At 42.5% G+C, this 12,300-nt stretch overlaps 1 protein-coding gene across 2 annotated transcripts in view; it reads left to right on the top strand.

The window, feature by feature from the left end:
• The window catches only part of C8A (complement C8 alpha chain), a 42,981-nt gene that overhangs the window by 8,395 nt on the left and 22,286 nt on the right, over positions 1–12,300 (top strand). For both annotated transcript variants that reach the window (XM_073357581.1, XM_073357579.1), the window contains exons 4-6: positions 59–203; positions 3,559–3,748; positions 10,799–10,999. In XM_073357581.1, coding sequence (XP_073213682.1) covers positions 59–203; positions 3,559–3,748; positions 10,799–10,999 — 536 coding nt within the window. The remainder of the gene's footprint in view (positions 1–58; positions 204–3,558; positions 3,749–10,798; positions 11,000–12,300) is intronic.

Below are 12,300 nucleotides of genomic sequence, written 5' to 3'. Positions count from 1 at the left end.
TAGACTGAACAAGCATTGTAGAGATGATTAAGAGATTACATGTACATATACACTTCAGGTCGCTGTATAAAACCCCACCTTGTATGTAACGGAGAGCCAGACTGCAGAGATGGGTCTGATGAGAGTAACTGTGAGGATGAAGATATTGAAATCCTCTGTGAAAACCTACAGCCAATTCCTGGGTCTGAAAGAGCAGCCCAAGGGTGAGTAATTAATCTCTATTTGCTGTTCTTTCAGTCAGACCAGGATTACATTTTTATGTTGCTCTTATTCTGTAGTAGCATCATTTCTCTATGAATTGAGCTCTGACAGCATGCATAGTACTGTACAAAACAGAGGAGGAGGATTTTGTCCCAAGGACTTCACAGTCTAAATGGTACAGCAGTGAGTAGCACTGTAGCAGACAGGGCACTGGACTTTGAGTCAACAGACATGGCATCTGATCCAAGTTCTGCATCTGACTCACTCTGGAAGCTTGAACAAATCACTTTAACTGCAGTTTAGACATGCCCAGAGAGGTTAACACCTGCAGCTGACCCATGTCAGCTGGCTCAGTCTCGCAAGACTTAGGCTAGGGGGCTATTTCATTGCAGTGTTGACATTTGGGCTTGGGCTCGGGCTCGGGCTCACCTGGCAGTGTCTCAGAGCCCAGGCTTCAACCCAAGCGTCTACCCCACAATTAAACAGCCCCCTAGCTGGAGCCCTCTGAGCAGGAGTCAGCTGACACAGGCCAGCCACTGGCATTCAGTTGCAGTGTAGACATGCCCTCCATGTTTCTGCTTGCCCCTCAGGGTAATAATAATAATTCCCCACCTTTGTAATGCCCTATTAAGCTATAACTTTCTCTATTTAATGAAAGCAATATATGAAGTGAAATAGAACATTCTGAATGCTAAGTCTGATTGCTTTCCCCACTTTGAAGAATTAAGAGCATTGATTTAGAGCATTCAGGGCCTGTCCTCAGTGTACCTACTTGCAGGAGAAAGTATTGCTTAATCAAATCCTAAACTGATTATGACTGAATTAGGTAAGAAAAAAGTGGAATCTAAGACAGGTAACACTGGCAAATGGCATCATTTAAAGTATATATATATATATATATATATATAAGCTTAGCCTTATGTGAAAGAAAATAGGAGCTACAGTATGAGAATGTGGTCCTTCATCATATAACCACTACATTAACTTGATCCAAAGCTACAGAAGTTGGTGGAAAGACTCCTTATGAGTTAAATGGTGTTGGTGGGGTTTTTTTGGAAGAAGCCCCAAAGGAGTCTATCAAAAGCTTATCAGTCCACATATTTATTTTGTTTTCATTGTCATAGACTACTGTCATTTATATTTCCCTCGGCAAAGCACACAATATTAAGTGTTCAGTATCTTCATAATTGGAAATCATGCCTCACCAATCTATTAGAATTCTTTGAAGGGATCAACATGCCTGTGGACAAGGGGGAAAACCATTGAAGATAGTGTACTTAGATTTTCAGAAAGCCTTTGACCAGGTCCCTGACTAAAGGCTCTTAAGCAAAGTAAGCTGTCATGGGATAAGAGGGAAGGTCCTCTCATGGACTGGTAACTGGTTAAAAGATAGGAAACAAAGGGTAGGAATAAATGGTCGGTTTTCAGAATGGAGAGCGGTAAATAGTGGTGTCCCCCAGTGGTCTGTACTGGGACCAGTCCTATTCAACATATTCATAAATGATCTGGGAAAAAGGGTAAAACGGTGAGGTGGCAAACTTTGCAGATGATACAAAAAACTACTCAGGATAGTTAAGTCCAAGGCAGACTACAAACAGCTACAAAGGGACCTCTGAAAACTGGGTGACTGGGCAACAAAATGGCAGATGAAATTCAATGTGGATAAATGCAAAGTAATGCACATTGGAAAACATAATCCCAACTATACATATAAAATGATGGGGTCTAAATTAGCTGTTGCCACTCAAGAAAGATCTTGTGGATAGTTCTCTGAAAACATCCAGTCAATGGGCAGTGGCAGTCAAAAAAGCGACCAGCATGTTGGGCATCATTAAGAAAGGGCAAGATAATAAGACAGAAAATATCATATTGCCCCTATATAAACCCATGGTACGCCCACATCTTGAATACTGCATGCAGATGTGGTCACTCCATCTCAAAAAAGATATATGAAATTGGAAAAGGTTCAGAAAAGGGCAACAAAAATTAGGGGTATGGAATGGCTTCTGTATGAGGAAAGATTAATAAGACTGGGACTTTTCTGCTTGAAAAAGAGACGACGACAAAGGGGAGATATGATAGAGGTCTATAAAATCATGACTGGTGTGGAGAAAGTAAATAAGGAAGTGTTATTTACTCCTTCTCATAACACAAGAACTAGGGGTCACCAAATGAAATTAATAGGCAGCATGTTTAAAAAAAAAAGAAAAAAGAAATATTTTTTCACAAAACGCAGTCAGTCATTGGAATTCTTTGCCAGAGGATGTTGTGAAGGCCAAGACTAACAGGATTCAAAAAAGAACTAGATAAGTTCATGGAGGATAGGTCCATCAATGGCTATTAGCCAGGATGGGCAGGGATGGTGTCCCTAGATGGTGTTCTGTTTGGCAGAACCTAGGGATGGGCGACAGGGGATGGATCACTTGATGATTACCTGTTCTGTTCATTCCCTCTGGGGCACCTGGCATTGGCCACTGTCGGAAGACAGGACACTGGGCTAGATGGACCTTAGGTCTGACCCAGTATGGCCATTCTTATGTTCTTGAAGAGGATTTCCAGTTCTGAGGAATTTCTTAATGGACATCAGTGTATGCTACTTTCATTTCAGGCTACCAAGTTAGCAAAAAGACATTGACAAACTGAAGGGAATTGAGAGAAGAGAATCTAAAATGGTCAGGGAGCAGGAGGAAATGACTAATATGGAATGACTAAGTGAACCAACTATGAATAATTTGACTAGGTGGGAGCAGTCTACAAATATATGGAGGGTGTTAACACCCAAGGGGAAACAGGTAAATGAGAGAACTAGCAAAAAGTGGTGAAATTGAGAAACAGAACGTTTACTTTGAATACCAGGAACAATTCTGTGACACTGAGATGGATTAGGAGGCTGTGAAATGATTTCCCAAGGGACTTGATGGAAGCCCCACAATTTGGGACATTTTTATAACTCTACCTGACCAAATACTAGAAAATGAACTACAGAGAACCATCTTTTATTGGAAGATAGATGAACTGGATGATTTCATTACTGTCTTCCATCTCTAATTTATGATTCTACCATACTGTCTTTGAAATAACAGGCTATTTGTCTCATTTTTAGTCAGAGAGACAAATCACTTTAGCTTAGTTCCCCCAGGAGAGGGCAAAAATGGAGAGGTGTGGAATCAAAACCTCCCATTTATGAAGTCGAAGATCCTGAGTCATTGCTATCCAAAGCAAACAGAGTCCAGTGTCTGAGAACAGAATGTATGTAAAGTCAAAGGGGGCGGGGGGAGAGAGAAAAGGTAGCGATTTTTCTTGTAGTAGCAAAGAAAGCTATAATTAATTTCTGGATGATGTCTCTTTTCATTAAAGATACAATGTTCTTACACAAGAAGAAATGCAATTTGTATATGATCCTAAGTATTATGGAGGCCAGTGTGAGTACATTTACAATGGAGAATGGCGGGAATTGAAGTATGACTCTGCATGTGAACATTTGTACTATGGGGATGATGAGAAATATTTTAGAAAACCCTACAATTTCCATGTATATCAATTTCTAGTAAGTATTTAAGATGTTAATTTAGAAACATTTTCTCACTAGGAACTGAAGTTTGCCTTAGAGATGTTATGTAGATTTTCTCAGGATATATATTACAGTTATTTGCAGCAGTAGAAAGATAACATTGAAGACCTACTTTCATGGATGAGCAGCCTCATATGCTCTGGGGCTGTTACTGAGATTGTGCATTTTGATACAATAGATTACTAGAGCAATTCCATATGTTTTGGGTCCAGTACTCCCTTCAATCAGGCTCTCCTTCAAATCCTTCCACAACACCCACCTTTTACAACAGTCTCTAAAGCAACAATTTTTTAGTTAACAAGAAGCATTTGCACAACATAGTTATTTTTAAAATCCACACATCAAGGAACTAATGTGATTCTTGCTGCATCACCCAAGCAATCCTATTACTTATTCTGGTTGAGTGGACAAGGCACTGAACTGGGTTTCTGGTCCCAGCTCGGCTATTAACGAACTGTGACACCTTGGACAAGTCACGTCACCCTCTCTGTGCCTCAGTTTCCCCATTTGTTAAATGGGGATGATGATACTTGCCCACTTTTACAGTGCATTGAGATCTGCAGGCTGGATGACAAGTGCCATAGAAGAGCTAAGGCACCTCCCACCCCCACCTCTGTCTGTATAATGCTGGAGCTTTAAAATTCCACCTCTCCTGCTGAGAACTTCCTACACTGCAGGGTAAAGTCATCACTGCCATGGTTAGCAGTTAGTGTGCTTTGACCATTGCTTATCCTAATCCCCGCTTTGTTACTTTTTGCTCCTCCTGTCAGGTTGTTATACCCACTTTTTGTCTATAGCCTCTTTGAGGCAGGGAAGGCCTCTTTGTTACCTCTTTGTACATTTCCCAGCACATGGAGGCAAGAGCTTTTAGGCACTAACACAAAACAAATAACAAACAGGGGAGGAAGGATAATCTAATGGTTAGGGTACTAGTCTAGGAACTATGGAGATTTTGCTCTGCCACAGACTTTCTACGTGAGCTTGGTTAAGTCACTCAGAACCAGATTTTCAAAGATATTTCAGCACCTAAAAATACAGATCAGAGCCTAGCGTGGTTTTCAAAAGCACCTAAGGATTGTAAGAAGGTGCTTTCTTATGCCTAACTCTCTCCATTCATCGTATGCGGGGCCTGGGCACCCAGCTTGAGGCTGAAGATTCCACTGCGTGGCAGGCAGCCTATGAGTTAGGCATTGCAGTGCTGAACAGAGTATCTTTAAGGATCTGGGCCCACAACCCTAAATCCCATTGAAATAGTTTTGAGTTAGATGCTTAACTTGCTTAGGATCTGTAGCATGAGGTCAAACACAGAGAGCCATGCTTTACGCACCTAGTAGAGAACCCTCTCACCAGGAAGGTCCCCCATTTAGTAAGCTCCCCATAGGAAAATATCCTGATCATGTCTGTTAACTGTGGAGAAACAGGAATGCTATAGTCATGCCACAGGGACTTCTGAAAATCCTAGAAGGGACCTGTCTTCATTTTTAGGTGCCTTTGAAAATCTGGCCCTAGCCCTAGGCCATATTTGAAAATGGGTCTTCAGCTTCTAAGTCAATTTTCACCCTTTCAAAAATTTTACTATGCATTCCCACAGAACACACACTTCTTCCTGCAGTGGAGATGGACTTTTAGGCCTGGTCTACCCTGCTACTTTTTAGCACTGCAACTTTCTCACTCAAGGATGTGAAAAAACACCCCCCTGAGTGCTGCAATTTTCAGCGCTGCAAAGTGGCAGTGTAGACAGTGGACCAGCGCTGGGAGCTACTCCCCTTGTGGGGGTGGTTTTTTTACAGCGCTCTCCCAGCACTGGGGCCGCGACTACACAGCCACGTTAAAGCGCTGCCATGGCAGTGCTTAACGTTGCTAATGAAGACATGCCCTCAGATTAATACATTTTAAGGCCAGAAGGGACCACTGTGATCTAGTCTGACCACCTGAACAACACACCCCGCAGGACTTCCCTAAATTAAATTCCTGCTTCAAGTCCAGTTGTTGTGCTCAAACTAGAGCGTATCTTAAACATTTTCAGTCACGAAGAACCATTGGTAAATTGTTCCAATGGTTAGTTGCCCTTGCTGTTAAAAAAATTCCACCTTATTTCCCGTGTGAATTTGTCTAGCTTCAATGTCCAGCCATTGGATCTTGTTTTACCTTGATAATAGAAAGCTCTTCAATCTAGCAGACCAAATTTGTATTCCCATGTAGATATATATAAACTGTGATAAAATCACCCCCTTTCTCTTAGATAAACTAAAGAGATCGAGCTCCTGGAGTCTCTCAGTATATGGCATGCTGTCCAATCCTTTTAATCATTCTCGAGGCTCTTCTCTGAACCCTCTCCAATTTTTCAACATCCTTCCTGAAGTACGGACACCAGAACTGGACCTGGTATTCCTGCAGTGGTCACCCAGTGCCAAATGCAGAAGTAATATAACCTCCTTACTCCTCTCAATATTCCCCTGTTTATACAGCCAAGGATTCCATTAGCTCTTTTGGCTACAGTGTCGCACTTCAGGCTTCTGTTCAGTCCCTGCTTGCCAGGATAGAGTCCATCCTATAAATATGGCTTGTATATTTTGTGCCTAGATGTATGAATTTTGATTTTGGCCATATTGAAAGGCATATTGTTTGCCAGATCCCAGCTTATCAAGCAATCTAGATGGCTCTGTATCAGTGACCAGTTCTATTTGTTATTTACCACTCCCCTGATCTGTGAGTCATCTACAAACTTTAGCAGTCATGACTTCATGTTTTCTTCCAAGTCATTGATAAAAATTTTAAATATTTAGGGCCAAGAATCTGCAGGACTCCAAGAGAAAAAACACCTATTAGATGAAAAGAAAAGGAGGACTTGTGGCACCTTAGAGACTAACCAATTTATTTGAGCATGAGCTTTCGTGAGCTACAGCTCACTTCATCAGATGTTTACCGTGGAAACTGCAGCAGACTTTATATACACACAGAAATCATGAAACAATACCTCCTCCCACCCCACTGTCCTGCTGGTAATAGCTTATCTAAAGTGATCAACAGGTGGGCCATTTCCAGCACAAATCCAGGTTTTCTCACCCTCCACCCCCCCGACACAAATTCACTCTCCTGCTGGTGCTAGCCCATCCAAAGTGACAACTCTTTACATAATCAAGTCGGGCTATTTCCTGCATAGATCAAGGTTTTCTCACATCCCCCCCACCCCCATACACACACAAACTCACTCTCCTGCTGGTAATAGCTCATCTAAACTGACCATTCTCCAGGTTTAAATCCAAGTTAAACCAGAACATCTGGGGGGGGGGGTAGGAAAAAACAAGAGGAAACAGGCTACCTTGCATAATGACTTAGCCACTCCCAGTCTCTATTTAAGCCTAAATTAATAGTATCCAATTTGCAAATGAATTCCAATTCAGCAGTTTCTTGCTGGAGTCTGGATTTGAAGTTTTTTTGTTTTAAGATAGCGACCTTCATGTCTGTGATTGCGTGACCAGAGAGATTGAAGTGTTCTCCGACTGGTTTATGAATGTTATAATTCTTGACATCTGATTTGTGTCCATTTATTCTTTTACGTAGAGACTGTCCAGTTTGACCAATGTACATGGCAGAGGGGCATTGCTGGCACATGATGGCATAGATCACATTGGTGGATGTGCAGGTGAACGAGCCTCTGATAGTGTGGCTGATGTTATTAGGCCCTGTGATGGTGTCCCCTGAATAGATATGTGGGCACAATTGGCAACGGGCTTTGTTGCAAGGATAAGTTCCTGGGTTAGTGGTTCTGTTGTGTGGTATGTGGTTGTTGGTGAGTATTTGCTTCAGGTTGCGGGGCTGTCTGTAGGCAAGGACTGGCCTGTCTCCCAAGACTTGTGAGAGTGTTGGGTCATCCTTTAGGATAGGTTGTAGATCCTTAATAATGCGTTGGAGGGGTTTTAGTTGGGGGCTGAAGGTGACGGCTAGTGGCGTTCTGTTATTTTCTTTGTTAGGCCTGTCCTGTAGTAGGTAACTTCTGGGAACTCTTCTGGCTCTATCAATCTGTTTCTTTACTTCTGCAGGTGGGTATTGTAGTTGTAAGAAAGCTTGACAGAGATCTTGTAGGTGTTTGTCTCTGTCTGAGGGGTTGGAGCAAATGCGGTTGTATCGCAGAGCTTGGCTGTAGACGATGGATCGTGTGGTGTGGTCAGGGTGAAAGCTGGAGGCATGCAGGTAGGAATAGCGGTCAGTAGGTTTACGGTATAGGGTGGTGTTTATGTGGCCATTGTTTATTAGCACTGTAGTGTCCAGGAAGTGGATCTCTTGTGTGGACTGGACCAGGCTGAGGTTGGTGGTGGGATGGAAATTGTTGAAATCATGGTGGAATTCCTCAAGGGCTTCTTTTCCATGGGTCCAGATGATGAAGATGTCATCAATATAGCGCAAGTAGAGTAGGGGCTTTAGGGGACGAGAGCTGAGGAAGCGTTGTTCTAAATCAGCCATAAAAATGTTGGCATACTGTGGGGCCATGCGGGTACCCATAGCAGTGCCGCTGATCTGAAGGTATTGTCACTTTGGATGGGCTAGCACCAGCAGGAGAGTGAATTTGTGTCGGGGGGTGGAGGGTGAGAAAACCTGGATTTGTGCTGGAAATGGCCCACCTGTTGATCACTTTAGATAAGCTATTACCAGCAGGACAGTGGGGTGGGAGGAGGTATTGTTTCATGATTTCTGTGTGTATATAAAGTCTGCTGCAGTTTCCACGGTAAACATCTGATGAAGTGAGCTGTAGCTCACGAAAGCTCATGCTCAAATAAATTGGTTAGTCTCTAAGGTGCCACAAGTACTCCTTTTCTTTTTGCGAATACAGACTAACACGGCTGTTCCTCTGAAACCTATTAGATGACGTTTTCCCCATTTGCAATTATATTGAGAGACGTATCCCATTTTTAATCCATTTAATGTTTGCCGTGTTGCTTGTGTCATTCTAGTTTCTTAATCAAAATGTGGTGCAGTACCAAATGCCTTGCAGAACTCTAAATGCGCTACTTCACTGTAAAGCTCCAAAACGGTATTTTCTCTGTATGCCCCTCAAGATGGCAAGCTATTCTATGCAGAGACTTGTTGCTTTCACTAAAAAATGTTATGCACTGTATAAACTACCAAAAAATTAAAAGAATGTTAAGATTGCAAAGTCAAGCACTAAAAAGTTAAGGAAGCCAGAACTAAGGTTGCCTGTGCAATCTTAATTTGGCCCTCTTGTGTGTAAGCGTTATGCTGCAGTTTATAATTACATGATCACATACCATATTTTCCACAGGATAGAAAATTCAATGCACAGGATGGACGGTGCTCACTTAACAAGCACCTGTTCAATATTTTGTGCCCCAACCCCGAGGGGCTTATTCACTGCATACTATTCAGATAGTGCTCTGAAGAAAGAATTACTAATTTCTTCATGGTCTTTTCTCTGGCACTCATCCCTACAGTATCTGAGTGATTCACAGACATCTATTAAATTATCTTCACAACATCCCTGTGAGGAGGGTAATATTATCCCCATTTTAGAGATGTGGGGTTGAAGTACTGAGATTAAAATCCACAAATTTTGAGTTTAGGAGGACCTAATTTTTCAGAGTACGTAGCATTATAAAGCAGTTCATGTGGTGAAAGCACAGCCCCCCTCCTCCCAGCTCCTCATCCAATTTCCATGTCCCTCACACCACCACCAACTGACACCCTCTTCCTGTTTTCCTCACTAGCTCCCACTCCTCGACCTGGCTCCCTGCCCAACTTGTCCCAACTTCTACTCCCTCTACCCTGCCTCCCCCGCACCAACTCTCAGTCTCAGCTTCCCTTTCTGCTCCCAGTTACAATTTCTTTGCCCAGCCAATCCCAGTTTCTCTCCCGCCCCAGACATCTTGTCCCAGTCTACTCATTTTCCCCCTCCCTGGTCCAGCTTTTTGACCATTGTGTGTTCAGCTCAGAGAGCTTTCTCCTCCACACTGCCTGGGTACCATCGCTGAGGGTCCAAGGCCTGGGCTACATGGGGGTGGGGGCGGGAACCGATCTAAGTTACGCCACTTCAGCTTACATGAATAACGTAGCTGACGTCGATGTACTTAGACCTACTCACTGCGGTGTCTTCACTGCCGCGAGTCTACTGCTGCCGCTCCCCCGGCGACTCTGCCTGCGCGTCTCATGGTGCTGGAGTACAGGAGTCGATGGGAGAGCGCTCGGGGGTCGATTTATCGCGTCTAGACTAGATGCGATAAATCGACCCCCGCTGGATCGATAGTGGCCCACCGATCCCGCGGGTAGTACAGATATACCCGAAGAGAGAGAGACCCCTGCTCTTAGTTCCAGTGCCCAGCATAGACAGCTAGGAGCAGCACTTACAGCAAAAGTCCATCTGAGCCCCTGTAGCCCTGGGATGGACCGTGTTCAGTAACTCTGTGGGAATGGTGCATGCTCATGCTAGGAGCTGTCAGGGGCTCACTGTGGGTGGAATGTGCTTAGATTTTAATTGCTAAAATCTAAGCCATCTCTTCTGAGCAGGTGTTTATAATTTATAATTTAATCTATGGTGTAGATTTTTAAAAGACTCAAAACTTGGTTAAATTGAGTCAGATTTGGCAAAAGGCACATCCCTAACACAAAGGCCACCACCATGCCAAATTTCAAGTCACTGCTCTCAAGTATAGGGGCACTAGAGTTGTTCAAAGAATGTTTTTATTGTGAGCAAAAACAAAAAAAAATTATTTCCCCCTAACCCCATTCTCAGAAACAGTTGAACCATTTTTGATGATATTTTCCAGAAAATATTCAGAGTGAGTTAGGCACCACCTGGGAAAATTTCAGCAAAAACAATTAAGGTTTGGCAAAGTTATAAGCAACTGAAAACAGGGTTTTGTAATGGGAAGTGTCAGACTACTTTAATAATAAGCTGCATTACCTTACCACTGACTTCATTTGGGGCAGGATCAGATACGTCAGCACAGAGAGTTATAGGATAAAGAAGGCAGGTCATAGCTGCAAAAGTAATGCCTCTTCTTTTCATTTCAGGCTCATGCTGATTCTGGATTCTCTGTTGAGTTTTATGATGATTCGAGAGATTTAATTGATGCCATAAAAAAAGATAAATCCACAAATTATGGCTTTACCTTTGGAATAAGTTATGCTAACATACCTCCCCTTTTTGAGCTAGGTTTCAGTTTATCAAAGGGTAAAGGATCCCTGAAGAATTTCACACAGTATAACGAGAAGGTAACAAAATAATGGTGCATGTGTTCTCTCAGTCATGTCTTGTTGCATTGTGCAATTTCAATTTAACTTCTGTTAGTTTATTCCCTTACTTGCATGTTTTTTAAACAATAGTAATCGTACCTTCATTTGTTCATGTAATTGCAAATGTGTCATCATTAGTAATCTTGTTTGTTGGTCTTATTACATTTAAGCAAACAGAATCATTATAATGGGAATAAAATTGAATTACAAAGTATAAGAATAAATGTCATCTTGCCCCTTCCTGTTTCATGGCTATATTAAGTATATAAATAAAGAAATGCTTAAAGTGACAAACAGGGAGGGGAAAATATCAAGATGTTCATCAAAACAGTTGTCCTCAGGGAATGAGCTCCAGTGGCAAATAGATCTTGTTCAATTTAATACAAGCTGCAATATGGTGGTAAATTAAGCTTCTATTGTATCATAAGTTAAAAGTATCTTAGTAAACAAATAGTACTAAATGGAAGTGTTTATTTTTAGTAGAAAGTTTGTATCATGGCCAAATATGTCGTGACTCCCATTTAGATTTAATAATATTAATGATAATATTTTATATTTATACTATGCCTGTGATCTACTTTTCTCTTGGTTAGTGACAAGGAACAGTAAAAGAGAATGATCTTGACAGTGTCCTACTTGAAGTGCTTACAAAACTGCTCTAAGCTGGCACCATTAAAGTATCTAGTTCTTCCTTGTCTAGAGTCACATAATTTTTTTGATGAAAACAATCAGTGATTTTATATCCTCAGAAAATGACTCATTAAAAGGGCTGGGTCACAAGCGTCACTCACCGCACCTCCTGCTGGTTCTCCCAGGGAATAGCTCCACCAGCCTGTGCTCCCATTCCGGTGGTGTCTTCCGCCATCCTATCTCCCACTACACTGCTCACTACCAGATCTACATCTTCCTCTTCATGACTTGGCCCTCCGGCCAGGTCACTAAAGTCCTCCCCTTCTGGGGAATTCAAAGGTCTTCCAGACTCTGCTGTCAGGATGGCATCTCCGACACGTTGTGCCACTATCCAGTGGCTGGTAGGGGAACCAAGGCCTGCCCTCTACACTGGGTTCCAGCTCAGGGATCCTATAACATGCAGCCAAGGCCTATATCTCTTTATTTCCCTGGGCTTCTTCCTACTTCACTGGTTTCTCCCCTCTCTGGGTTTACCAGCATCTTAACTCCTTCCACTTAGTGAATGAGTGAGTAACTGTAGCCTGCCTTCCTACCACCACTGCTTGTGGCCAGCTACTTGGCTATATACTGGACCCCTCCTGCTCCGGCAC

This window comes from Lepidochelys kempii, chromosome 8, assembly GCF_965140265.1.
Source record: "Lepidochelys kempii isolate rLepKem1 chromosome 8, rLepKem1.hap2, whole genome shotgun sequence".
Lineage (NCBI taxonomy): Eukaryota > Metazoa > Chordata > Testudines > Cheloniidae > Lepidochelys > Lepidochelys kempii.
This window is presented reverse-complemented; position numbering and strand designations above follow the sequence as displayed.